Source organism: Haliotis asinina, chromosome 3 (assembly GCF_037392515.1).
Source record: "Haliotis asinina isolate JCU_RB_2024 chromosome 3, JCU_Hal_asi_v2, whole genome shotgun sequence".
NCBI classification, from domain to species: Eukaryota; Metazoa; Mollusca; class Gastropoda; order Lepetellida; family Haliotidae; genus Haliotis; species Haliotis asinina.
This window is the reverse complement of record NC_090282.1, coordinates 27,686,174-27,713,633: the sequence shown is the minus strand read 5'-3', so window position 1 is coordinate 27,713,633 and position 27,460 is coordinate 27,686,174. Positions and strand designations below refer to the sequence as shown.

At 41.4% G+C, this 27,460-nt stretch overlaps 2 protein-coding genes across 2 annotated transcripts in view; one reads left to right on the top strand and one right to left on the bottom strand.

Annotated features, from left to right (window-relative positions):
• Positions 1 to 27,460, top strand: part of LOC137277762 (F-box/WD repeat-containing protein 5-like) — a 424,418-nt gene that overhangs the window by 245,964 nt on the left and 150,994 nt on the right. The window lies entirely within an intron of this gene.
• Positions 103 to 26,413, bottom strand: LOC137277753 (splicing factor Cactin-like). Its single transcript, XM_067809672.1, has 19 exons — positions 26,216 to 26,413; positions 25,515 to 25,754; positions 24,856 to 24,925; positions 22,211 to 22,264; positions 21,406 to 21,552; positions 19,717 to 19,788; positions 19,349 to 19,411; positions 19,036 to 19,090; positions 18,790 to 18,878; positions 13,388 to 13,541; positions 12,318 to 12,464; positions 11,192 to 11,301; positions 10,263 to 10,534; positions 9,381 to 9,570; positions 8,993 to 9,148; positions 8,085 to 8,168; positions 7,454 to 7,504; positions 530 to 592; positions 103 to 336 (listed from the first exon to the last, which is right to left on the bottom strand). The coding sequence occupies exons 1-19, from the start codon at positions 26,299 to 26,301 to the stop codon at positions 211 to 213; spliced, it is 2,229 nt and encodes a 742-aa protein (XP_067665773.1). The 5' UTR covers positions 26,302 to 26,413; the 3' UTR covers positions 103 to 210.

The following is a 27,460-nucleotide window of genomic DNA, read 5'->3' as shown; positions in this document are numbered from 1 at the left end:
CAGAACCTGAAATACTAGTAACTATCTATGCATTGCTAACTGCAGTCCACTTCACATGGACGATTCTTCAGTCCTATGGATACAAATACATTAACAACAAAGTTTACAAGTTTGAGTTTATTTACAGGGGATAAAATACTCTTATCTACAGGCGACATATTTACAAATGATGATGATGGTGGTGGGGAAGTCACACAGGGTAGTCCCTGTTCATCTCCGGTAACGATATCTCTTGAAATGGAACCACAGCTGGAAAATGTTGTTTTGGAACTGGCATCGGAATCCACGCTTGTACGAATATTCCCACTCACGATTCACAATCTTGAAGGCAATGTCCTACAAAGATTACCAGTTCATCAGAAACATGTACAACCTTTTTACCAAAAGCCTCCATTAATGTCTGTGCGGTGTCTTTGAACTTTTGTTGTCGATATTTACTTGGAATAACGTCATCAATATGAAATGAATGAGCCTTTTGTAGATCTACTTTTTGCAAACCCTCTGTATCTGATACTGAAGCAATACATACCTCATAAGGCGGTCCAGCATGAAACCGAAGTGTGGCGAAATCTTTGTTGTCATCACATGGAGTCTGTCGTGGAAAAGAGGAGTTCTGAATCAGTTATACAGTACCCAGGGGGGTGTCCATACACAGTTATATCTATCTTACATCGAAGATTACGGCAGATAAGTACCAATCTCCTGATACTCCTAATAATCTTTCATTCCAAGTTGTATTTGAAGGGGTTCTACATCTTTCTGCCATGATGAAACATGTGTCTTCCAAAAATATTGAACAATTTTGTGTACTACATACTTGACTTTAATTCACATTTTTATATGTGTGTAAGGGCAGACCAATTTTATTTTTTGTTTTACTGATATTTGTCCTCAGACAACCTAAAGGCACGAGTTGAATCAAATCTTCTTGGCCTCTAACCACCCGACCTCTGCCCCTGCAATAGATGCCTGTCAAGCATCCTGTAGGCGCAGCCGATCACATGACGTCCTCTACTTGTCATTCTCTTTCTTGTTGTACCACCAGCTGGATGTGTTGTTTTGCTTGATTTAGTGATTGATGATGGGTGTTTCTAAAGAGAAGAATACTTCCAAAAAACACAAGCGTTGTGGTGAATGTAACTGCAACTTTTCGTCAGCAGATCCACACAATTCTTGTGTAGACTGTATTGGCTTGTGTGAGGGGTCATCTAGATGTAGTTTGTGTATGGGATTAGATGACGATGAATTTGATCTGTACCGACGGGTGAATAAGAGGAGGACGTCAGATAGAGATAGGCTCAGGGCAGAAGATGTTTCTTCAGCGCCTATGAAGGCATAAAAAAAAAAAAGACCGCCCTAAGTTGGTGGCACATTTTTCTGCATCTAGGTTGGCTGATGAAGACTTTTTACAGGAGGCATCGATTCTTATCTTAGTGAGGACCTCAGGCAGTTATTTCGTCCATTGACATCAGGGAGTTTAAGGGACGCTAGTGTAGATTCGTCACCACCACGTATGGTAGTGCTTTCTCAACCACTAGTCGCTCCCCGCCAGATGTCGGTCATTATGATTGTGGATCACTTGTTGCTTCAGCAGATGGATCGGCATTCTTTTACCGCTTTAAATGTGCTTAGATCGTCTACAAGAGATCGTGACATCCCAGAGCGTTTGAGTGTGTCGGACAAAGAGAATCGTTTGAGAGCGTTATTCCATCTTCTGTGTGGTATCAATTCGATTCACAGGGAAGTGTTTCAACAACATGATGTGGCTTTCGCTCAACCTTCTTGAAATCAATGCGGCGATTCGCAATGCGACAGCGTTCACCTTAACTCCAGTGGGTGAATTGACAACCTGTTCTGGGGCATCGTTTATTCACCAGCATGATTCAGCGCTTCCTTACGTCAATCATACTCCAGTGATTCCCAAACCAATTCGTTCCAGTGCATCTGCGTTTCGATTCACCGATGGCAAGTAGTACTTTGTGCCAAGCCGAATCATCGCTTTGATTCCTCAGAGTGGTTTCGGTTCCATGCCGATTCACAGGGTAGTGACTCAACATGCTGGGTTGAGTGGAAGCTGTTTCAGGAGTGTTGGGTGTGGGAGTGCTCCTCTTGTTTCTATGTCAGTTCCACATGTGATTACTTCAGCGGTGCGGGCGCCTTTAGTTACCTGTTCGACAGGGTATTCAGGTGTTCGACTGCTGCGTCTAGCTTACCAGTTTCATGGGTTCCGGGATCAGAAGCAGTTACGTCGCAGCCCATGGACTTTGATGATTTGTATTGCGAGTTGCTGTGGCGCTTCGGTGTCCGGATCCGATGACTCCCGTCACATTGCCTGTAACCACGTCACAGACTACAGCGTCTCAAGAGTTGGCTAGACTTCGGCCATCGGCTACATCGTCCCCGTCGTCATATGGTTCTCTGAGTTTTGATGCAGTTGATACTGCTTGTATGGATCACTGACAAACTACAATTACAGTGTAGTATGTCTTCGGATGATACATTGTCTGCTTTTATCATGAAGTCTGGTGTTGCAGTCAATGTAATAGAAACTTCTCAGCGGCAGACCATCACAACTTATGTGTGGATTGCATTGGCATTTGTGATAGGTCTAACAGATGCACATATTGCAAAGTTCTCTGTATCGGCAGGTAGCTAATAGACTGTCGTCTGATAGAGATTGTCGGTGAGCAGAAGATGGGCAATCTGCTCCTAAGAACGACACATTAGTTGCTAGACGGTCATCTTCAAAATCAGCAGATGAAGCTTTTTTTAATGAGGCCTCGGACTCATACCTGAGTGAGAATTTGAGATGATTGTTTTGTCCTAGTAATTCGGAGGCCTCCGCCATCGCCACCACATATGGTGGTTTTATCACAACCACAACCTTTATTGCGTCCGGCATCTATAGTGACGATACCGCAGTATTCATCAATTCACCCGACCTCTCTAGTCTATTCGGTCTACCATTCAAGGCTACGATGTGGTTGCAGCTCAGCCAATGAGTCTGACTCAGTGATTCACTTAAGTGGTAGGGGTGGAATCGATTTGGCGTTTTCCCATCCTCTTCGCGCGATTGCTTCGATTCACTCTGAAGTGATGCGCTCTCAACAACAGCTTCGTTTGGATGCAGCACTCACTCAACCACTTATTGTCAATTCAGCAATTCACTCTAAAGCTGTTCTTCCACTACAACAGGGCAGTCTTGGTTCAGTGCTTCCTCAACCATATCGGTCCAGTGCGCCGCTCTCTCGACAGCAGTATGGGTTCGATGCTGCGCTTTCGAATGGTGTCTGTAACGTTGCTCAAGATGATTATCAAACCGGGAGAGTTTATGGTCAGTCTCCGATTTGCCCGACACATTGGAAGTTTCTGTGATTGGTGTTCCAGGGCATTCACTACCAATGGCTTGTGCTCCGGTTTGGAATTTCTTTTGCCTCGTGGCTATTCACACGGGTCATGAGGCCGATCACCAAATTTCTGTATCGGAGGGGATTGTGCTCGAGGCTTACATAGACGATTGCATCCAGGCTCGAAAAGACGCTGGCATTCTGCTACTTCACATGGAGTGTGCGGCTTCTTCGACAATTAGGCTGGTTGGTGAATCTAAAGTCGGAACTGATCCCTACACACCATCTGCAGTTCATCGGGGCGGTATTCGACTCTCAGGTCAGCAAACTTTTTGTGCCGAGGGAGAGGTTCGACAAGATGTTACATCTGATTCCCCTTGCCTTGTCTCAGCCCAGGACGCTCCTGCAATGGCAGGAGCTTTTGGGGTTACTGTCGTCTGCTCAGACTCTCACTTTCATGGGTCAACTTCAGCTTCGACCCTTGCAAATGTTTCTTACTCCTCATATCAGGAAGGGTGACCTGTCCGCATTGATCATGTTACCCAGATAGCTTCTTCTATGGTGGATGCAAGAATCGAATGTTTGCAGCGGAGTTTGTTTAGAGCTGTTGGTTACGTTTCACCACTTGTATGTGGGGAGCTCACCTTCTCGATTAGCAAGTGGCAGGGCAGTGGTCTCCCACAGATTGCGTGTGCCACATCAATGTCTTGGAACTTGGGGCAGTAATTTTGGCGATCACTCAATAGCAAGTAAGAGGTTTGCCTCTCATGATAAGGTTGGACAATGCAGCAGTCGTTTGGTACATCAATCGGATGGGATCAACAGGGTCAACCCAACTTTTGAGGTGGACTCATTAAGCATGGCGGTTCGAGCCAATCACACTCCAGGGGTAAAGAATGTCATCGCGGACTCTGTCACATCCATAGCGTCCGTCCCCAATGGAATGGAAGCTGCATCCAGAGCTGTTTGCCTCCCGCTGATGGAGCCGACTATAGACCTGTTCGCCACCAGATTCAATCATCAACTGCCGCTGTTTGTGTCTCCGATTCCGGATCCGTTATCCTGGGGACTAGACATCCTCGCAATTCCATGGGACAGTCTCAACGCTTACGCGTTTACGCCAGTGGCCCTTCTTCCACGTTTACTTTTCAAGTTACGTTCAAATCGACAGATGACACTGCTTTTGGTCGTGCCCTTTTGGCCAACAAGGAGTTGGTACATAGATCTTCGAGAGCTAGCCGATCCAGATCCAGTGCCACTTCCCGTTCAGTTAGATCTACTGGTGCATCCGCACTCCGATCAACTACACTGGTCTCCACTACCACTCCATCTGCACGTTTGGCGCATTTGCATCAGTCATTAACAGCCAAGGGTTATTCTAAACGTGTCGCTACTGCTATCACTAAAGCGCATCGTACGTCCACGAGGTCGCTTTATGGTGACAAGCGGAAGAATTTCGAGTTGTATTGCAGAGGGTAGGACATTATGTCTCCCACGACAGCATCGCCACAGATGGTTGCAGAGGATCTTCAACACCTACGGTCTACTAGGAAGTTGAATGTTGCTACATTATCTACCTACTTAGCTGCACTTAACACAGTTATTGCAGCAGTGTCCAGAGTAAAGTTGTCTACTGTCCCTGAGCTCCAGTCTCTGTTGAGATTGTATAAATTGGTGGATCAATCACAGAAGTTTCGAGCCCCGCTTGAGATTTGTAAGTTGTCTTGGCTCATCGAATGAATATGAACCATTGAGTGCGAAAGATTTTGAGCATGTCACTTTCAAGACCTTCTTCCTTCTGGCCTTGGCTACAGCTGCGCGTATATCCAAGTTACATGCATTAGATGTTTCGCGGATACGCTTTGAAAGGTCTCGACATGCTAGAGTGTTCCTAGGCGTAAGGTGGGATTTCCTTGTCAAAGGGACAGCCGGGACAGCCGGATCATACCTTCAGTATCCCTCCGCTGTCGTCTATCCTGGGTCCAGAAGACACTGAAGATTTATCCTTGTGCTCAGTTCGGGCAGAGGATATACTTAACCACCTCTAAGGACCGCCATAGACTACGCAAGAGGTTCTTCATCCCGCTTTCGACAGATTCCAAAGCAGGAGTATCGCGTACAACTTCGGCTTTCTGGTTAAGATCCATGATTCTGTGAGCATACGCCGTTGCGAAGTTGCCACCACCTTTGTCCGCAAAACCTCATGAGATGTGAGCTCACTTCCATCATGGCGCTCCATAGGAACTGTTCACTGCAAGCCATTATGGAAGACTGCTTTTGGAAGTCAGATACTGTGTTTGCTGCTCATTACCTACACGATGTATCAGTCACAGACGTCAAAGGCCTTCATCAATTCAGTCCATTGGTCCTGGCGCAGCAGGTGTCGTCGACCCGTCCACGCAGATAAGCATCTCCACGTTCTTGCTCTTGCTATGTACATAATAGCGATACCGATGTTATCCATATCTTATGTACTTTGTTCAAATTGGCTAGATCGTTCTCACCTGAGGAACTAGGGCATGGTGTACTGTCATTCCCATGGCTGAATAGACTGTGTGGACAATCTTGTGCCTGTGCAAGGATGATTGACACTCCGCTTATTGACCTCTACTCTCTGAGCAATCACGTCAGTGAAGCACTGAATTCCGATTACCTAACCGTTTTCGCTCCTAGGTCCTTCATCACCTTGGTAAGTAGGGAGATCGGTACCAAATGTTGAACTAGTTGAGCAACCGGGCTACTCCTCCTTTCACCGCCATCCAGCATGCGTCTGTAGGGGGTAGTTTTGAAGCAGGGACGTGCCAGATCCTGATAAATCGCTGGGCGGCGACGTTAATTCCTTGCCAAACTGCGTCCTTTTGCCTAGCAAAAATTGTGGCTGAACCCACATTTACTCGGAAGCGCCCACTCCCTAGAGTTTTTGTGCCATATAAGCCAAGGGGTTTCCGAAGCAATCCATCTCAAGTACGGAGTAGCATATCAGGAGTTGGTGCTACTCTTGGCCTCCTTGTGGTATGCATCCTCGCCTGTGCAGTGTGTCAGAGGGTAATCTGTGGCCCTCCAGCCAACTGTGGGATAATGCATAACGTGAGATAGGATAAGTTTAAAAATTTGGAAATTTTAACTATAAATTGTACATTTATATGCTTATCCTATCTCACACGATGGAGGCCCAACCTTCCTTCCCCACATCACAGATTACTTGGAGCTCCAAGAAGAGAATGACAAATAGAGGATGTCACCTGATCGGCTGCGCATACAGGATCATTGGCGTCTATTGCAGGGGCAGACGTCGTGTGGTCAGAGGCCAAGAAGATTTGATTCAACTTAGCTGACAGCACGTTTCCATACTGGGTCGAAGAGAGGAAGAAAGATGCATAACGTGACATAGTATATGAATATACAATTTATAGTTAAAATTTCCAAAATCACCATTTGAAGTAATACTCCTTCTAAATACTTAAGTATTTCACTTTTGGCAATTTGTGAAGTGTATATAGGCCGGAGTTTACATTTTTGGCCAATAAAAACATTATGATTGTATTTTGTGAGCAGGGAAAATTAATTTTAATTTATTTTTTTCTTATTCTTGGAAAAAATATGACTGGCAGATCCATAAAAACAGAAATATAAATGGTATGGCCTAACATAAAATACAGTCATCATACACATTTAGGAGACAGGTTTTCAAAACGACTACCGTGTCTGCAGCTGTAATTCGTCCAACATACACCTGTACTTTTATGACCGGCAGATCGTTCATGATACAAGGCCATTACCTGCAGTTTCCTTGCTGATGATAAGGCTACAAATACTCCATAATGTTTACTTCTAACATCATACTGTTGAATTTTTTTATCGATTGATGGATGGTCATATGACTTTACTACAGTGGCCCACATACTTGTCATGGTTCACATCATTATTAGAGCACTGACACCCAGAAACATGAACTGGCTATCAGGAGTCACATGTTTCCGTCTTTTCATAAGACATGATACTGGTGTTCTATGGGCAGTACAAATGATACAAGCACACATATCTTTCAGCAAATTGTCTACAATGAGGGTATCCATTAATCGATACATTTGGGTAGCATGACTCACCACAGTGTATTCTGGTGTTGCTGTTTTGTCGATCAAGTCTGGGTAGAATATCTGGAACAGATGAGTACAGGGTAACAGCTTGGTGAAAAAAAAACATCAGCCATAGACAACAGACTTCTGACTGATTATTAGGGAGAGGGTTACTCTATTCCTGTCATTTGCAGACAGGTACGATGACATGACTAGTGGTATCACAAGTGATGTATTGATTATTGTAAATCTACACATGACCACATGATGCCTTATATACTATCTAGAGTGTAATGATGCTATCACTCTGTAACAAATCTCATTTGAAAAACATTGCATGGCACATACCATTAAACTCAATAACACACCAATCAAGGCTGAGTCTTACTGCATGGTGAAACTAATTATTCATCCAATTTAAATAGAACTGAAGGATACTAAAGGTGTTAAATTCGCTTGGTCAGATTGAGTGAATGAGTAAGGTTTTAGACCACCTTTAGCATTATTCAAGCAATGTCATGACGGGACGCAAGAAATGGGCTCCACACATTGTACCCATGTGGATAATCAAACCCAGTTCTTCGTTGTTTATGAACAAATGATTTTAATCAGCAAATACTGTGATGTTTAGTACTTGCCCATAACTCGGTGACGTACTCACATTGAACTTGTAACCTTGGACAATCTTTGGTGGTGGGTTGTCTATATCGTAGTGAGTTTGATTGTACTTGTTCCATTCAAAACCCTACAAAGAAGAGACATGTTCATCACTTTGGGTTCACTCCTACCATAGATAATTCACAGACAAAGAATTCACCACCAGACTACTAACACAGCTTTAACATCACCACCCCATCCCACCCTTTTCAAAATGACTACAGGTTGTTCAGCTTGACCTAATCAAGTGAATACCAGTGCATTGCACAACCGTGTCATAACTAGTTGGATGATGCGGAGCGCCTTTGTCAGCTGATAGTTAACATGTCCGAACAGCTGAGACAAGGTTGCCTTTTGACATCTCGGATTCGAGAACAAACAATTAGCTACAGCTGGTTTAATGTTTTAATGTTCCTATTTTAGGCAGCAAGCAGCAGTGAATCGGATTCTGAAAGTAACTAACTTTACCTTGTAGACTCAAATCAAGCTGAACAACCTATAAAGACCACATTGATGTAAATGTTTTGTATGGGGGGTTCAAAAGTTGGCAGGGAGTGAAAATTCCTGGATCCACCTATGGGTTTAAGAATCTTTACTGAAATGCTGCATCATAATACGATAAAGGGTTGGTCATCCATAGAGTACCCTTCGTTCTTATCAAAAGCATGTGAAATCTTTGTTACTTCCAAACGTATCAGTAGTCATTCCTCCCAAGGTGACATTTGAGTTTCAGCTGTTAAACTCTTCTTGGCCTTGTCTGAGTAAAGAAATAAGCAAGCACTTAAGGCACAGAGTCTGATCCCCACATCCAATATATCACCCCGTACAACATGATCAAGTGACCAGACCATCTGATACGTTTGTTGCTTCTAACAACAAGGTCTGTGTAGAGTTACTTCCCCTTGTACTCACCGTATGTACTCTGTTGAAGAACCTTGGTTTTCGTGGTCTGTACTTGTCAGACCACAAGAAAGCCTGCTTGTCTAATGCAACTTCAACACTGAACTGAGCCTCATCATCATTCATCCCCTCTCGAGCCTTCTTCTCAAACAAAGTCTCTCCATCAAGCTGAATTAGAGCAGGGAAAGCATATAGGAAAACATCCGGCATCATGTTACTCCACCAATCCTTACACTTTGAGAAATATTTTAAAAATGCAGAATTTGTCCAGTATTAGTTTGGAAGCATCCAAATTCCCCAAACAATATACCACAGTGCTTGATCCTGAATCCCACACAACAACATCCTCAATTCCTTCCCACCAATATCCTGGACAATACACCCTAACTCATCAACATACCCTAACTCTGCCAGTTGTCCGCACTTGCTCCCGAGCGAGGTCCAGTTTCTTGAGGTCATCCACCGGATCATACACCACAGCATCGATGTCCAGCTCATTGCTCCGCAGCAGTCTGGGGCTGTAGTTGCCAGCAGTGTAGTCATCCACAGCTTCCTCCTCCAGGTCAGCTTCAGTGACCAATGGCTCTGAGCTGGAAGAACGTCAATTGGGGTGAAACAGCGTAACAGGTTGAAGGTCATTTTCAAGGGGACTGCACATATTTAGCAATGTGTGTATTATGCATGTGTGCATGTTTCTGTGTCTCAGATTGTACACATCCCAACTAAAGCACTTCTATAATCACAACCTTTAGCTAAGGACCTAAACATGACCTTTCACTCTCAAGACAGACATTGGTCTATGCACTAGACAATAGGCCGCAGTCTGGTGATCAACAGTTTTAGGAAATGTAATTATAAATCCTAGGGGTTTTGAAACAATATTATTATTTCTGCATAACAATTCAACATCAGTCTTTAATACTGGGCATATATTTCACATCTCTGGGAATATCTTAGTCTGACATTTGTGGGGGGATCAATCATATATTTTTAAACGAATTCACTTAAACTTCCACTTGGTGTATAACAAGGTGGCAAGGTTTTTTAGTTTGAGAAATATTTGAAAACCATTTTGGAATTTCTTTTGAAAACTTTCAAAAAAGATAGCTGTCCATATTCTGTTAAATGTGATCAGGGGTCCACTCCATTGAGATACCATACATTCACGAAACCTTGCAATAAGTGTAATAATGACACTGCTGTGTCATGGAGAACATCCATATCCTAGCACTGAACAGACGGATAATTCTGAAATATCTTGATCACTGTTTCATATACATACTCGTCTCCATCAATCTCTTCTCCCTCACTGGCCTCTGCTGCCAGATCCTCCACCTTCACACTTGGCTGCTCATCAGGCTGTGATGAGGTTCCTGGTAAGGGGGCTGGGGATGACCTTTGAGGGGTGGGGGAAGCTCGATTTATTGCAGGAGATGACCGTAGGACTCCAGGTGCAGGAGATGACCGATAGACAGCAGGTGAGGAATGACCTGATGCACTGCCTCTTGAATCGTCTTGTAGCACAGGAAATAGTGGTTCTGAATCGATTCCTTGCTGAAAGTATAATGACAAGTTGAGGTGTATTAATGTGGAAACATGTCATACACAGAGTCTCAAAGCAGCTACATAAATGACGTTCACCTCATGAAGCACCAAGTGTCTTCGGCATCTGAGGGAAATAATCCTTCAATAATACAAACATGCTGTGACAAATCCTATTCCAGCCTGGTGTACATATTTACCTTTTAGCATTTACAGGTAAATGTTGTCCCACTCGGAGTTAGTCTGTGTTGTTAAATTTTCCTTTCTTGTCACACCACATAATATTTAGACAAACAAGACAAATACATGAAACTTAACACCATGTGGTCTTGTTAAAGTGGACCTGTGAAGATCCAGGGTCAAATAGGTCTTCAGCAACCCATGCTTGCCAAAAAGGCAACTATGCTTGTCGTAAGAGGTGACTAACAGGGTTGGGTGGTCAGACTGATTGACTTGGTTGACACGTCATCGGTTCCCAACTGCGCAGATTGATGCTCATGCCGTTGATTACAGGATTGTCTGGTCCAGGCTTGATTATTTACATACTGCCACCATATAGCTGGAATACTGATGAGTGTGGCATAAAACTAAACTCACTCACTTGTAAAAATGATATAAGAATTCAGTCACATCAGATCTACTATCTTTGCATGTTCTCTGCTTGTTTACCTCTCTCTTGAGGGCATTCAGCTTCTGCTTGAGAACATCCTGATGACGTTCCCGAAGCCTTGTCCGGGCCATGTGTGCCTTCAGCTGCTGAAGCAGGGACTCCCAATAACCTGGAATAGCAGGATATAGCAGCTGCACTGTACATATCACTATCCTAATACAGTGGAAGCCCTCTAAACTGGCATTCATTGGGACCGACCAAAAATGCCGGTATTGAGGGTGTGCTGGTTTAGAGAACTTGTCCCATCCACCGCTTGACTAGTCTAGCCATCGTGATCGACTGACACATTGTGGCACAACAATTAATTTATAATACAAGTGACATATGTCACTCACAAGTTTACCTCACCTACCTTTAGGCCTAATCCTTATCCATACTCCACTGATATTCCACTGTGTTGTTAATTCACATTCTGCCACTCACCCAATCAACAGGAGAGCCGAGATACCAGATGCCAATTACGAGAGTGCTAATTACTGTACCAACAGTCTATCGGGTGGTCTATGTTGTGCCGAAATACGGTATAGACTGATGCTGGAGTAGAGGGCATGTAAACGATCGTTTATTAACTAACTTCTGCTGGGACCAAATTCTCGTGCCCATATTGAGGATAAGCCCGAATGGAGGGATGCATATTTCCTGTGTTCACATCTTGCTGATCCAGTTGAGAGCCAAATTATGGATAAGGGAAGATGTATACCATGTCATGGCAAGAGATAACTGAAAATAATGGCATATGGGACAAAATGTCAATGAAAACACCAACACTTACAGTGAGTGAGTGAGTGAGTAATAATCCAGCAATATCATTGGTAGGGGACACCACGAATGGGCTTCACACACTCTACCCATAGGGGTATGAACTCTGGCCCTTGGTATAACAATTAAATGCTCTAACAACAATTCTACCCCACTGCCCCAAACATTGACAGGGGTAGGTATTACTATTGATGTTTTTAGGAGACACCATGGAGGATAGATCAACAGCATTTCAAGGCCTTATAAATGCCACAGTCTATCATAGAACGAGTATATTTGAACAACTGATTGTCCACCAGATGGCCCAACTCCCCTGTGCTAACAGTGCTATGTTGGGTGACATGAATGGAGAGAAGCCACACTTACCAATATCAATGCCCTCTCCACCAGTGAGCTTCCCTCTGATCTGATGCTCCAATAGTTTCAGTTGATTCGTTGTCTTGCCCTTGAAGATGTTGCTGACCTCGCTGGTCACTGCCGTGTTGATGCCCTCTCGACGATCACCAAAATATTCTGAAAATGTCACATGAGAACTAGACTATAATGTCGTTACAATGCTACTGAGTGTACCAAGCATTCCCTTCACAGCCATGAGTCCAACACAGCTACCCAATACATGATTTCTTTGATTTCTTCAATGGAACACTCACCAATATTCCAGCTATATGGAAAAATCAAGTCTGGACCCATCAGTGCAGTGGTCAACATCATGAGTATCAATACACAGTTGGGATACAATGCCATGTGTCAACCATGTAAACGAGCCTGATCCTGATCGCATTAGTCACCAAGCATGGGTTGATAAAGAACAATTCTAACCCAGATCTTCATGGGTTACAATACATGCTCAACTGTAATTACGACAATTCTTTCTACATATTTAGATTAAACATCAGATTACCCAGTTTAAGAGCATAAACTGCAAACATGGTAAAACTATGCTCCACCCATGTACCTGTTATCCAAATACCTTATATCTGAGTGAATGAGTTTAGTTTTATGCCACACTCAACAATACTCCAGCTATATGGAGGCAGTCTGTAAATAATCGAGTCTGGACCAGAAAATCCAGTGGTCAACAACATGAGCATCAATCTGCGCAATTGGAAACCGATGACATGTGTCAACCAAGTCAGTGAGCCTGACAACCCAATCCCATTCGTCGCCTCTTACGACAAACATAGTCGCCCTTTATGGCAAGCATGGGTTGCTGAAGGCCTATTCTACCCCAGGACCTTCACGAGTCACCTTATATCTGAGAATCACCCAGTATGCCAACACAAAAGCATACATCAACTACAAAACACATCAAGACAATATGCTGGTTATGCATTATGTTACGGCATGTTATGAAAACACTGTTGCGTATAATCAGAAGAAAAAAAGGCTTCATATCTTCACTACTAACAATCAAACAGATCTTTGAGAAGCCTAACCTCTTGTGCTAGCATCCAGCTTGCGGAGCTTGTTGAGTTCGTCTTCAGTGACAGTGACAATGTCTCTCCAGTAGTCTGTGTTCTTTCCCTGCTCCAGCTCCAAGTACACCTTAATGTCCTCCAGCAGATCCTCCAGGTCTGTGATAGTCAGACCCTACAGTCACAAATATACATCATGTCAGACTCTACGGTTACAGATATACAGCATCTTAGACCCAATAGTCACAGATAAATATAATTTTTCCTTATCCTGACTCATGCTTAACTGCTTGTCTCCCTCTTCTATTTGAAAGTCAGTGGAACACTTGAAATCCCTTGAAGTTCACTTCTTCAAGAGAGCATGTAAAATCACTCACACATGAGTACCCTTGATTTCCTCTATGTTTTGGCACCTATACTGGTCACATGACCGGCCATATTTGTCTCTCTCCTACTTCGCCCAACAGGAAGGTGTGAGGGTGACTTGGGGTCCCTATAAGGCACTGCTCTTTTACCTTTTTGGACTATTATCTAAATTTTGCTGTACATGGTTTTTCGGTCTGTATAATTAAATGTATGACGTACAAACTTTGTGTATAAGTTACATATTTGATACATGTTTTCATCTTGTAATCAAGGTTCATACTTTGTTTACATTTTGATGAATACTTGTTTGACTTGTAGATACTGGTTTTCAGTACCCGACCCACACTGATTATGTCCATCTTGCACTACGGTATGTTCTTTCAACGTCCTCTGTGATCTTTGCCTGCATTTATCATCTGAAGAATTTAATCCATATTTGTTTGCCAATCCATCATTCATGTCTCACAAGGCTAATATTTGTGCTTAGAACTGTATGCTGATTACTAAAGCTGGGGTTTGTACTCAGGAGCGTGACTCTGATTTGGTGATGGACGCTGCACCAAATCATCCATAATGCAGAGTAAGTGATCTAAATCGCCTGCATCACAAAAGAAGAAGACGTCATCATCTACTACTACGAAGGCTCGTTCCTTCAGCAGGATACTGTGCCTCCAGGTGAAGCGGAAAGTTTTGACAAACCACCTATACTACTGCCAGAAGAACCTCTCATCAACTGATCGCAACCTGCCTTGACAGCAAGGACTGCAGCTGCAACTTTTACCCACATAAATCATCGGACGATCTACCTTCAACGAAGACATCTTCTATGAAGGATGGCAATGCTGCCAATACAGCACACCTACATCCTAGGTCATAACAGGCATCTGTATCGTCAGAAGAATACTCGCCTCCACAGAGGCCTACATATTCAGAGCCAGATTTTGATCCCAGGCTCTTCATGGAACAACTGACGCAACACATGATGTCCTTAATGGATCGAGGCTTCGCGTAAGAGAGGGCTGCCATAAAGGCACCTTCAGCGACGATCATCGCTCATGAAGGCACACCTTACTCTCAAACCCATATGAATGTTGACATGCGCAAATGTTTACTTTCTCATAGATCATCCCCATCAACATCCTCTAAGTCACGCAGTCTGGATAATTCCACAAATGTCGGCTCAACAGTAGTTCTCCAAGAAGGAGATTCTACTAATTATCAACATCACAGTAGAAAGGATTCTCCAAACAGAAGATCTCCTTGTCATCAGCATCATTATGTATCATCTTCACCCTCAGATTTGGAAGCACGTACTCCTGCACCAGGTACCCTTCACCGCAGGAGGATTTCTCATAAGGGATCAATCTTCACGGAGATATAGGAAGCTTTCACCTAAAGTGCACAGGGAATATCAGCTTAAAGATTCACACAGAAAAGAAAGTGCATGAAAGGGAGATACATGTTGAATGAACATGTAGATGAATGTAAGGAATGTGGAGGGTACACACAAGGATTTTACATATGTAGGATACACAAAGGGAAGTTAATTATGATCATACACCTCTGCGCAGATAGATTCTCAGATGAAGAAACAGAGGTTATATTTTATAACACAGAAGTAACTTCATGGAAGATATCTAATGAAGCATTCACATATAGGATGGTCAATGAGCAGTTTGATTTGATAGACCCACAGTTCTTCCCATCAATCCTATTTCTAAGGTACAAGACAGTCTCAGCGCAGCTTTCAACAAAGCTACGGAATACCAAAGTCAACATATACCACCCTGCAACGCAAAGAGATTTCCTTTTCCACACATGGAACCCTTCATGAAGACTCCGGAGATTGACAAAGACTATAACTTATTACTGACACACGGATTAAATCTCATAAAGGGGATGACAAGAAATTAGCTCAACTAGACACCACCGCTCGCTGTACATTTTATGCTCTAGCTAGATCTAGTGCTATTAATGAAGCATTGATATCAAGATTCAAGAATTCAAGTTAAGAAGAGGACAGGATGATTTTGTCAGCTCTTCTGACACAGAAAAGACATCAACAATATGCATCTGAGCACATTGCATCTGCATCGGCAGGATTAACGGATTAAAGGATTAAAGGACTTTTATCATCTCACAACTGGAGAGACAGATTGACCAAACCTTTACATTTCTCAGCAGTTCAAAAGGCCAGAGACATAAAATATGCCAGCAGTAGAGGAGGTCGTGGCTCTTTTCGTCTTCCAAGTTGGAACAACAGAACTACCTCTTGTAGAGGCCCTGCCCCTGGGAGTGGCAGACAGTCACTTTGCTGAACATCTGGATCGGAACATCTGGAGCCTTCCACCCCTACTAGCTCCCGTACAACTGTCAACTGTGGATGGAAGACTACAGAGGTACTGAGAAAATTGGGAAATACTACAGAATAACCTTGTATCTCAGATTCTTTGTGCAGGATACAAGATACAACTAAAGGCTACCTCATCGCTTACCAGCACACCACTGACGTTCAACTACATGGCAGATCCAGCACAGAAATTGGAAGAAGCAATTATGTCTCTACTAGACAAGAACACAGTCCAAGAAATAAAGTCATACCATCTCACACCAGCGTTTTATTCCCCAGTTTTCCTGGTACCAAAGAAGAACAGGGAAAAGTTCAGACTCATTTACACCATGAGGAGATTCAATCAAGATTATCTACTCAAACCGGAACATTTCAAAATGATTCACTTTCCACAACTCCAGTACCTCGTTCATCCACTTGATTACATAGGGGTTGTCATTTTCAATGGAACTTCCTGCCATTTGGAATATCGTTGGCCCATTGCTTGTTTCCACGGATAGTACTTATCTACATCGTCAAGGGCTACACAGTGACTTTTATCTGTATGACAGGATTCAAGTGCAAGAAGGTCAGTCAACTCAGACTAAAACTCGACTTAACCAACACACTACTAACTCAACAAGAGTTTGTCCATCCACTAAAGTCAGAACTAGAATCGAAACAGGGTCTGCAGTTTCTAGGAAAACAGTTCATCACACCCCTCTGCCAGATAATGGTTCCGAACAATCAGTGGATCAAGACTCAAGCCAGAATATCACAAATGCTACTCTTTCCATTGAAACTCCAAGATTGGAAACGCCTTCTAGGACTGCTAACCTCAGCCCAGGACATGACACACAGGGGAGGTTACAATTACGGCCACTTAAATGGTTTGTGAATCTATATCTGACCAGCGCAAACCCCAAACAGTTACCTGAGAATCTGAAACCATATCTCCAATGGTGGACTCAGGAAATGAATGTCTGTGCAGGAAATTATTTAACAGAGTCGGACTGCAACACTCATCTTTACGCAGATGCATCCCTTCAAGGATGGGGTGCTTATCTCAACAACAAAGTGGCAGCAGGCACATGGTCCACTCAGGATTGCTGGTTGCACATCAATCAGTTGGAAATGAAGGAAGCAATCAACACAATACTACACTGGTAAGGAATGCAATACTCATCGTCCACACAAGATACCTCCACTGTGGCATATTGTATAAACATGCAAGATCAACAACATCGTTAAATCTGCTTCAAGTGACTTTTCAACTACTCAACATAGTCAATGAGTTGAACAATTACACAAAAGCATGTCATTTTCCAGGAGCAAAGAACATTCTTGCAGACGCTCTCTCTTATCCAAGTCATCATCTCCAACAGAATGTATGCTGCATTTCAACTCATCACTCGGGCAACAGGATCTCCACTCATAGATCTAATTGCAACTCAGTTCAACAATCAGATAAAAACATTTGTTTCTCTAGTCCCGAATGTTCAAGCATGGGCAACAGACGTCCTTGGCATCTCTTGGGAAAGCCTGAACACATATGCATTCCCACCTCCGGTATTAATACCTCAAGTACTAACAAAAATCAAACTGACAACAACATTACAACTGACTTTGGTCGTGCCTTTCTGGCCAAGAAGAATGTGATTTCCCATACTCATTCAAGAACTCAGAAATCCAACAATGAAACTACCAGATTGGTTGAATCTGCTAGTACATCTGGACACCAAACAAGTGCAGAAGAATCTAGAAATATTCCACTTACACGTATGGATTGTATCAAAACATCTTTGAAGATGCAAACTTAAAGCAATTGCAAGTGTTCCACTAACTTTCGAGTAGAAGAGGGAGATAAACAATTAGTCAGGGTAAGTATAAAATATAAATTATATTCAGAAAATTACACTACATCAAATAAGACCCAAAAGTCACAAATATGGTACAAGTCAGAAACTACACTGACAGATATACAGCAAGTCACAACCTACAGTCACAGATATATAGCAGTTCCGACCCTGCAGTTACAGATATGGTACAAGTCAGACTCTACAGTCACAGAAATATAGCAAGTAAGATCCTACAGTCACTGACATATCGAAAGTTAGACCTTACAGTCACAGATATATATCGAGTGAGACTCTACTGTCACAGATATATATCAAGACAGGCCCTACTGTCACAGATGTATATCGAGTCAGACCCTCCAGTCACAGATACATAACTGTAAGTGTAACCCTACAGTCAAAGATATATAACAAGTACAACCCTACAGTCACAGACAGATATCAAGTGCAACCCTTCAGTCACAGACAGATATCAAGTGTAACCCTTCAGTCACAGACAGATATCAAGTGCAACCATACAGTCACAGATATCAAGTGCAACTCTACAGTCACAGATATCAAGTGCAATCCTACAGTCACAGACAGATATCAAGTGCAACCCTACAGTCAGATATCAAGTGCAATCCTACAGTCACAGACAGATATCAAGTGCAACCCTACAGTCACAGACAGATATCAAGTGCAACCCTACAGTCACAGACAGATATCAAGTGCAACCCTACAGTCACAGATATCAAGTGCAATCCTACAGGCACAGACAGATATCAAGTGCAACCCTACAGGCACAGATACCCACACCACAGCAAGTCACAGATACAAGACTCAACATCCTTCAGGAATTACAGAAACACACAAGGCAAGGTATCACTTACATGGAGGTAGGTATACGGTTCATGCATCTCAATAGCAAGTTCATCATCCTCTGCGCTTATATACTTGGCCAGAAGATCAATAGGCTTGGCTGAAAAGAGCAAACCTTATACTTCAGAAAATGTACTCAAATAAAATTTACATAAAAAGCTTATGTTAAATATCATCATGTAAATAAAATGAATAATTTGAATTCTTTCTCGCTTATTCATAGTTGTAATAAGTTAGAATAACGCAATGTCCCTCACCTCGTCCATCCTGTATCCTGATCTTGGACCTCAACTTGGCCTGATGCAGATGAAACTGGAATGCAGACAAGTGAGTCAGCTACACTGTACAAAGGTTTTAGCTATACACAGCCTCTATCTTGAAAGTCAAAATTGTGTGTTGAGAATCAGTTAGTAACATTATGTTTCATGTGATCTGCAAATGTGCAGAAGCCTATCAAAGGTATCTACTGAGAATGATGTAAACAGATGCATGTAGAATCCTGTGAAATTCTAAAAAAGGGAATATACAGAAACCAGTAAAAGCTGTGAGAATTGTAAGTAGAGCTCTTACTGTATCTTCCTGCATCTCCCACTCACGGAAGTATTCCAGTTCCTTTTCTCTCTGTAGCCGCTCCTGTACAATCAAACAAATGAAAGGAATTACACCAGTCAACACTATCAAATCTCAGTAATTCAGTCACAGCCATTCTGCAAGTCCACGTCAACATGCTGATATCCCATACATAAAATTTTGTCTAAAGAAAGCACTCATAGAATTCACCCACATCATAAATTAATTGCAAGAGTTGTAAACATGCTGTAGCAACAGATGTATTTACTACATGTTATCCTGAAACACAACAGAAAATGGTACACAATGATACCATAGTTTTTGAAAAGTGCTCTAATAAACACAAACTGACAAGGGAGACAACTCACCCTCTCCTGCTCTCTCTCCTCCAGCTGATGCTCTCTCTCCAGTCTCCGCTTCTTCACCTTCTCCAGCTCTCTCTGTAACCATAGCAGCACTTACCAGTAAGGATGGCACTGTACAACTACCTCTCATTACAAGACATGCTGTGGTAGATACATGGCATACGATCATGCTATTAAAATATAGGTAGGGGCCTTTGACACCAAATTTCCATACAATAATTGGAAGTTCCATGTTTTATTGTTCCATGTATTGTGTGTCCTGCTGTCAATGCGCCAGTATATTGGTGAACCCAAATCAATCAGTCCATCACAAATACTTCATATCTTTAATGCGAGAGTGTATTCAATGGAAAAAGTTTAAGTGGTCTTTGTTTGCATTTTAATCAAACTTTGCAATTACAGTGGAATCTGTCAAATCTGGACTGTGTGTAATCTGGTTTTCTCCATAATCGGGACAGCTCACGGTTCATCATTAAAGCTTGTTTCATAATCCAGACTCTCTCATTTATGGACTACAAATTAGAATAACAGTCCCCACAATCAACTTGCTTTGAGAACAATGCCATATAATTCAGATGTAGCTGACTAAACTAAGAGTCCATTGAATAAACATCTCTGTTACCTCTGTTCACATTGGTTAATGACTTAAAAACATTGTATTACACGGAAATTTACAAAGGCAGAGAAGCAATTCATGTGAACAGACTTTTTTCAATGAAAGTATAAATAAAAACAAAAAAGAATGATTCACATTGTTAGTTGTGATTAATGGGGGGTAACTCATCATGGCAGTGAACACGGCAACAGACAAAACTTGTCTAATCTGGATGACTTTACACCCTGGACAAAGGTGTCAGTCGAGACGGGGAGTCTGTAATGGACAGATTCCACTGCATGTTACAAGAAGAAGACAAAGTCATCAATATCTTCCGCAACAGCAAAATATCCTTCATGAACATGTCTACAAGTTATGATTATGCCAAATGTTTTGGTGTATATATAGAAACGAGGAAAGAGTGTAGTGAGAGGCTTTAAGTCTGCTCCTGAAAGGAGCACAACCACAAATATCAGCCTAAGTCAAACTTGTTGCCATGGAAATGCCAAAATATTCTAATCAGAATTTAAAAATCACAAAAAGGCACCAGCACGCCAGTAGACCAAGCTATGTACCAAGTTTGGTGAAGAAACATTGAATGGTTTTAGAGTCCTGCTCCGGGAAGGAGCACTACCACCTATTTCAGACTAAGTCAAACTTGTTGCCATGAAAACACCAAAAATAATTTATTTAGAATTCCAAAACTAGCAAAAGCCTCCAGTACATATCTAGACCAATCTATGTGTCAAGTTTGGTGAAGAAATAGAGAACGGTTTGAGAGTTCTGCTCCGGAAAAGAGCAATACCACCAATTTCAGTCAAAGTCAAACTTCTATGTCAAGCTTGTTGCCATGGAAACACCAAAAATATTTTATTCAGAATTCCAAATCTATCAAAAGGTACCAGTACACCACCAGAAATATCTACATGCCAAGTTTGGTGAAGAAATATTATAGAACAGTTTTAAAGTTCTGCTACAGAAAAGATAAATGTGCACAGACGCATGGACGCACAAATGGAATGCATAATACCCTGTAAAACATGTTGCGGTGCATAAAAATGAGTGTCATAATGATGGCAAAGTCTACTGCAGCTGACCCTGTTCTCTCCCATCTTGGACTTAGCAATCTTCTGGATGTCATCCTTAGAGAAACTCTTCTTGCCCTCTTTGTCCATCTTCTTCCCCCATACAAAGGCATCCAGCAGATGCTCGTCTCCAAACGGATTGTCAGCATTGGTATAGCCCTGGAATTGGTCATCAACATAAGAGAAGACTTCTATCTAACAAACTCACAACATAAATCAAAGTCATAATTCATGAACATTCAGTGTGTGGACAAGAATACCTTTGTCATCAAGTTGAATGACTATGGTCTTACAATGTTTACCTGACCCAATAGTTAAAACATTCATGTTAAAAAATCACAAAAATATATATTTAGTGAGTGAGTGAAGTTTTATGCCACACTCAGCAATATTCCAGCTATATGGTGGCGGTCTGTGAATAATTGAGTCTAGACCAGGCAATCCAGTGATAAAAAGCATAAGCATTGATGTATACAACTAGAATATGATGTCTTATGTCAGTCAAGACAGCGAGTCTGACCACCCAATCCCATTAGTTGCCTCTTACAACAATTCTAACCTGCATCTTCACGGGTAGATAAGAATTAATTATTGGGTAATCTTTTGTACATGAAACCATTGATTGCAACCAATAATCGTCAACACAGTTATATATTACAGTTTAAATTAAACCCAAACAAACAACAAGTTCATCACAAAAATATCTTTCCACAGTTCAGATCTTGCCCTCACAAACATGGTAGTCAGTCTTCACCTGACAGTGATAGCCTTGTATTAAAGTTTAGCTTATGCCCTCAAAATATAACTGGATCCTCACCAGATAATCTTGGTCCCATCCCATCTTTTCCTTCCTCTTCCTCTCCTTAGCTTCCTGGAAACAAGACAAAACAACTTCATGTCAGGAAACAAGAAACATGTCTCACAGGCTGCTTATATACAGCGGTCGTTCTGCTGCTAAATGCAAAGAATGCCACAGGAATTAACTTACAGAAATGCATTCTCGTCCCATACAGGTTACTTGTCACATCTTCCTCTGTTTTAATACAGCCATATTTACCAGTTTTTGTAAAATTCCCAAGTGACATAAAATTGCAACACCCTTCTTTCTATCCAATCAGAAAATGTGTTGACTTAGATCCAGTTTGACTAATACAAGTAAATATGGGACCACAAATACCCCTCCTCTGCCAGGGACTTATGTTGATGTGACAAACAAGACATTTAATGGCTAGCTTGTCCATTGTCAATGAGGGTGATGGGGACACCATTGATCCACCATTACATGACTGAGTACTGTCAAGAACATTTGAGCATTGGAAATTTGAAGAGGTTCTAGTTTTCTCGATAAATATAGAAATTAGTGAGACCTTGCAAATGATCACTTTTGAAACAACATCACTGATTGCACAACTAAATCTAATTGCAACCAATCATGAATCCTGTATATTCGTACAATGAAAGAACAGAAGTTCGTAGGGAGATATGACAAGAAACCTCTGTGGGAACAGAATGAGAGAAACCAAGGTTAGATGTTTTTCAAGATTTAATCTAAGTAGTGATACAAGCTACATGCAGTAATCACAGTTTTCTCTGTGATAAAAAAAAGTAATTACTGGTAGTTGGAAAAAAGCCCAACATTTCACAAATTCATCCCAACTGCTTAAAGGGGCACTGATGCAGAGCAAATAATGTTTGTCGCCACTGGCCTAATTACGAAACCAAACTGCAAATTCAGCACCTGTTCCCTCGACCGTGACGGACAAAGGGACTGGGCTCCGGTCCACATTAGCAGAATTTCTTCACCTAAATACTCAGGAGGCGGGATGTCCATCATAGGCCATTATTCAAAAATATCCATGGTATTCCTTGTCTGATTGTAACAAAATATCCCAGCAGTGTGTTTTTTTCTGATGCTTGGATGGTATAGTGACTGATTCCATTTCATCCCATTTCTGCGTTTTTTACCTCAATATTTAATCGTTATGTGAAAATATGATGTCTACAGGCAAGTAGCAAGCCATTTGTTTCAGTCCGAAAGATTGCAAAGCTTTATATTTAGATAGTTTTGAGTGTTGGCCCACTGTCATAGCAAAAATCATATGTAAAGTTTGGTAGCTATGGTACCTACCCTGGATTATTATCTATGATAATAAAAACACAGAGAGATTACATCTTCCTTGCTGTAACTCGCAATGGTATAAACCTACACGTTATTTGTCATCATTCTCTTGATGATCTGTTAATGAATTTATAACAGGTATAATTAGTGGTAACACTACTCGGATTACTCAACAAAGGTTCCCATTTGGCATTTCTCCTGTCTGGAGTAAATACTCAACATTATAAATTAAGGTCTATAGTGGCAAATGTATTGTATGTTATGTAATATGTGCATGTAAGTGATGCAAGAGGGTTTATCAGCTGAGTTACAAAACAAACATGGATCAAAGGATTAACCAATAATACACTGATTGATTAATTACTTTTATCTTCTACAGCGGATTTGTCAAAAGGCAGTGTGTGTAGATGTACTAATCTATACTGACTACACCCTGTCGAAAAATGCAAGTGTAAAAACAGCATCCTCCCTTGAAAGACTTAACCACTATTGCGTTGACTGATTGATTGCTCATTATTGGTTAACTAAATTACTTAGAATGGCCGACATCATACAATTAGTTGTCAGGTGTGCTATCTTGGGTGACCAATGAGAGGTTTATCAGGTTTTCACCAATGTGAAAGACGTGAAACGATGTGTTACTTTTTCGTAAATTAGACTGTTGTAAGTCACACGACACAGAGCAGGATTATTTAGCAGCTGCAGATGAATGGAATATCATTCTTTTATGTGGATATTGATGGATACATTCCTCTACAAGGTAGTAGTCTGTTTTACATTCATTATTTGCATTTTGTTTTAATTTATTAGTTGTCGTATTCAGCAGAATCTATATGACAGAAAACACACACTAGTTCGCATATGTGTGTGAAATAGAATCCACATTGACAGTCTATACAATGTTTAAATGTTACAGTCATATTAGAAAATTACTATAAGTATAAGCAGACCTGTTCTTTTATTAATTTTCAAAATCATACAACTATGACAATGAACTAGTTAGGGTTATGAGACAAAATATAAAGACGTACATTGGTTTCATTATTTTTCCGTCCTAATAGTTTTTTACCATTTCTACCACATGGCAGATGATTAACCCTGTTTTCACGATACATTTGTAATGAAGTAAAAATGACTTCACCTTAGTTGATCTGTCTATAATTAAACTCTCAATTGCGCATACAAGGCTGCACAGCAGAGGCCATGAACCAGTCACGAATTCTGGGATATTATCCGGGTACTCACGGGAGAAAAACAATAACAAAACAAATAACCAGTCCACGTAAATTGCTCCGCATCAGTGCCCCTTTTTAGGTGACATGGACATTCCGGTGAACTGTTACCTTCTTAGCAAGTCTCCTTGCTCTCTTTTCTTCAGGTGTTTCCAGTGCCTTGATTAGCTCCTTCTGTTTCCTGTGAGGAAAAGTAATGAGCTTGACGAGCAGCTTTGACATTTCACTACACAAGAAGATACATTTTCAGACACGATACTGACAAATAAGAATATACTACATCACTTGGTAACTAGTCCACAGCCAATTCTTTGGTATCAGTTTACTTTTAGTTTCTTGCTTAATGACATACTTTACATTCTCAACCTTACCGATGCTTACTGACAGCTCACTATGCACCAACACACATCAAAACCATTCCAATCACAAATTGTTTGCCCTGTACATTCAAGACTATTATCATTACCAAGATATTGACTACCCTATCCATCTTTATTGTTAACAGTGGAGCAGGGATGTAGCCTAATGGTTAAAGCATTGGTTCGTCACACCGATGACCCATGTTCAATTCCATACTACATGGGTACAATGTGTGAAGTCCATTTCTGGTGTACCCAAACATGACATTTTTGGAAAATAGCAAAAGGCAGTGTAAAACCATACACCCACACTCACTATTGTTATCAGCACCTGGAAGATGTACAACAAGTATGAGTATTGGGGATATATTTGATCCCCAAATCCCAACAAGGTGAACTGTCTTCACCTACTTTCTTTGATCCTTGAAGTGTTCCAGCTTCTCTCCAGGCTTCCTGTCTTTCTTATGTTTTCTCTTTTCACGTCTCTCCCTGCTGTCATCACTAGAGTCACTATCAGAAGAACTTGAGACCCTTTTTCTTCTTTCTGTTGGTGACCTTGATCGTGACCGTTTATGTTTTCGCTTCTTGCTATGTCTAGGCTGAGGTGACCTTGACCTACTCCCAGAACTATCATCCTCACTGGAGTCCTCACTGAAGGGAGTAAACACAGTGTTTCAACTTCCAAGAAAATTTCTCTTTGACTTCTCTTGATTTTATTGTTCCTTTAATGTTAGAAGATTAGAAAAACATTAGTCCAGAATTACATGGTTCAGTACCTGCAATGTTGTTGGTGGTAACGATCAGTGGCGACATTTCTATGGCAGTAGTACTGAGATAGCCTGATAAGTAACTGCACTGTCCTTCAATATTTATTTCAAAGCATTATTCTAAAAAACGACATTGACAACGCATTGATGCCCTTGGAGCTGTCGGTTGACAAGAATGATATCTAATTATCTCTGCTTACTGTTTCATATAATAAATGTTTCCTGGTGGATACAAATATTATATTGTGGTTTAAGTAATCAGACTGAGATTACTTTCTTTCTACCCAAATGTGGATACGACTATCAGTATCACGAAATAGATATTTCTCATCTTTACACTCGTACCTGCTCCGATTTCTTCTGTGTTTCTTACGACTTGTAGATCTGTCCCGAGATCGGTGTTTGTGTTTCTTTTTGCTTTTGTTACCCATTGTAACAAAACGGTAGGACGACAACGTTTTCAATTCGTGCAATAAACAACAGGAAGGGAACCTAAGGGAGGTAAATACACAAATTAAGCTCCACACAGTGCTAACACCAAGCTCCTACACAGGAGCTTCGAAGCTCCTTATTGAGGCTGCGCGTCGTGAGGGAGGAAGTTCAGTTTTACGCCTCTTTTAGCAATATTCCATCAATGTCAAGGCTGGGGACAACAGAAATGGGCTTAATACATTGTATCCATGTGTGTTTGTAACATGTTTAGAATGTCTTGAGGGACTTAAAATTAACTGGAAACATGCGTGTTTGATGAAATAAAACATCTGCTTTCTTTCGTGCAGACTGAATTATGCGTACCTATAAGTTGCATTTAAATAACAAGAATAGACTTCACGCGTTAAGCGCAATAATTGAAAAATCCTATATGTTGACATACATGTACTACATTCCCCACTAGCCTGCATCAATATCTCTGTATCATCATGAAAATAAAACATTAGCCTACCTTTCTCGGAATGAAACATGGGTGTCTGAAAGTGGTGGGATGGTGATGAACAGGGAGACTATATATAGGTTGTTATAGATTATCCCTGGTGATGACAAACAAAATTATTCACTCTAAATTCTTTTCCAATCAAAACATGCCCACCAGTGATAACTTACATATTAACCTACTTAAGACCGCTTTCACCGACCACGACCCGCCCTTGCCGATTATATTTGATTTCGCATTTACTTGTTAATTAAAGTTCTTGGCCCATGCATAAAATTATTCCACTAGTTCCGTTGTTCGTAGAATTTTAGCAAAACATAGAGGTACTAAGGCATGACGTGTCTAAATATTGTTGTGTGTTTTTCCCCATTAGTAAATATATAAAGGCTAGAGTGCAGTTTATCGGGCGCGCTACCTGGGGACTGCTGAGCGCTTGCTAATGAGCGCGCTGCTGTATCCTTAGTCCTTGGGCACCCCCCTTCTAGATCCTTAGCCCTTGGGCATCCCCTTCTAGATCCTTAGGGTTAGTGGGTAATAATAATTAATAAATAATATTAAAACAACATCTGTTTGGATAGTTCTAACCAGAGACCATGTAATGTTACATAGTCTTTGTTGTGACTGTTCTTGTTATATTATCCATACTTTTAGTCTATCAT

Bases quoted from the DNA above. Each gene is read 5' to 3' on its own strand.
- LOC137277753 (XM_067809672.1), bottom strand. From the start codon at position 26,301: ATGGGTAACAAAAGCAAAAAGAAACACAAACACCGATCTCGGGACAGA. The intron at 10,535-11,191 runs GTAAACAAGCAG...TTATACTTTCAG, and splicing joins TGAATGCCCTCAAGAGAGAG to CAAGGAATCGATTCAGAACC. The intron at 9,149-9,380 runs GTATGTTGATGA...GCTCTAATTCAG, and splicing joins GGACAACTGGCAGAGTTAGG to CTTGATGGAGAGACTTTGTT.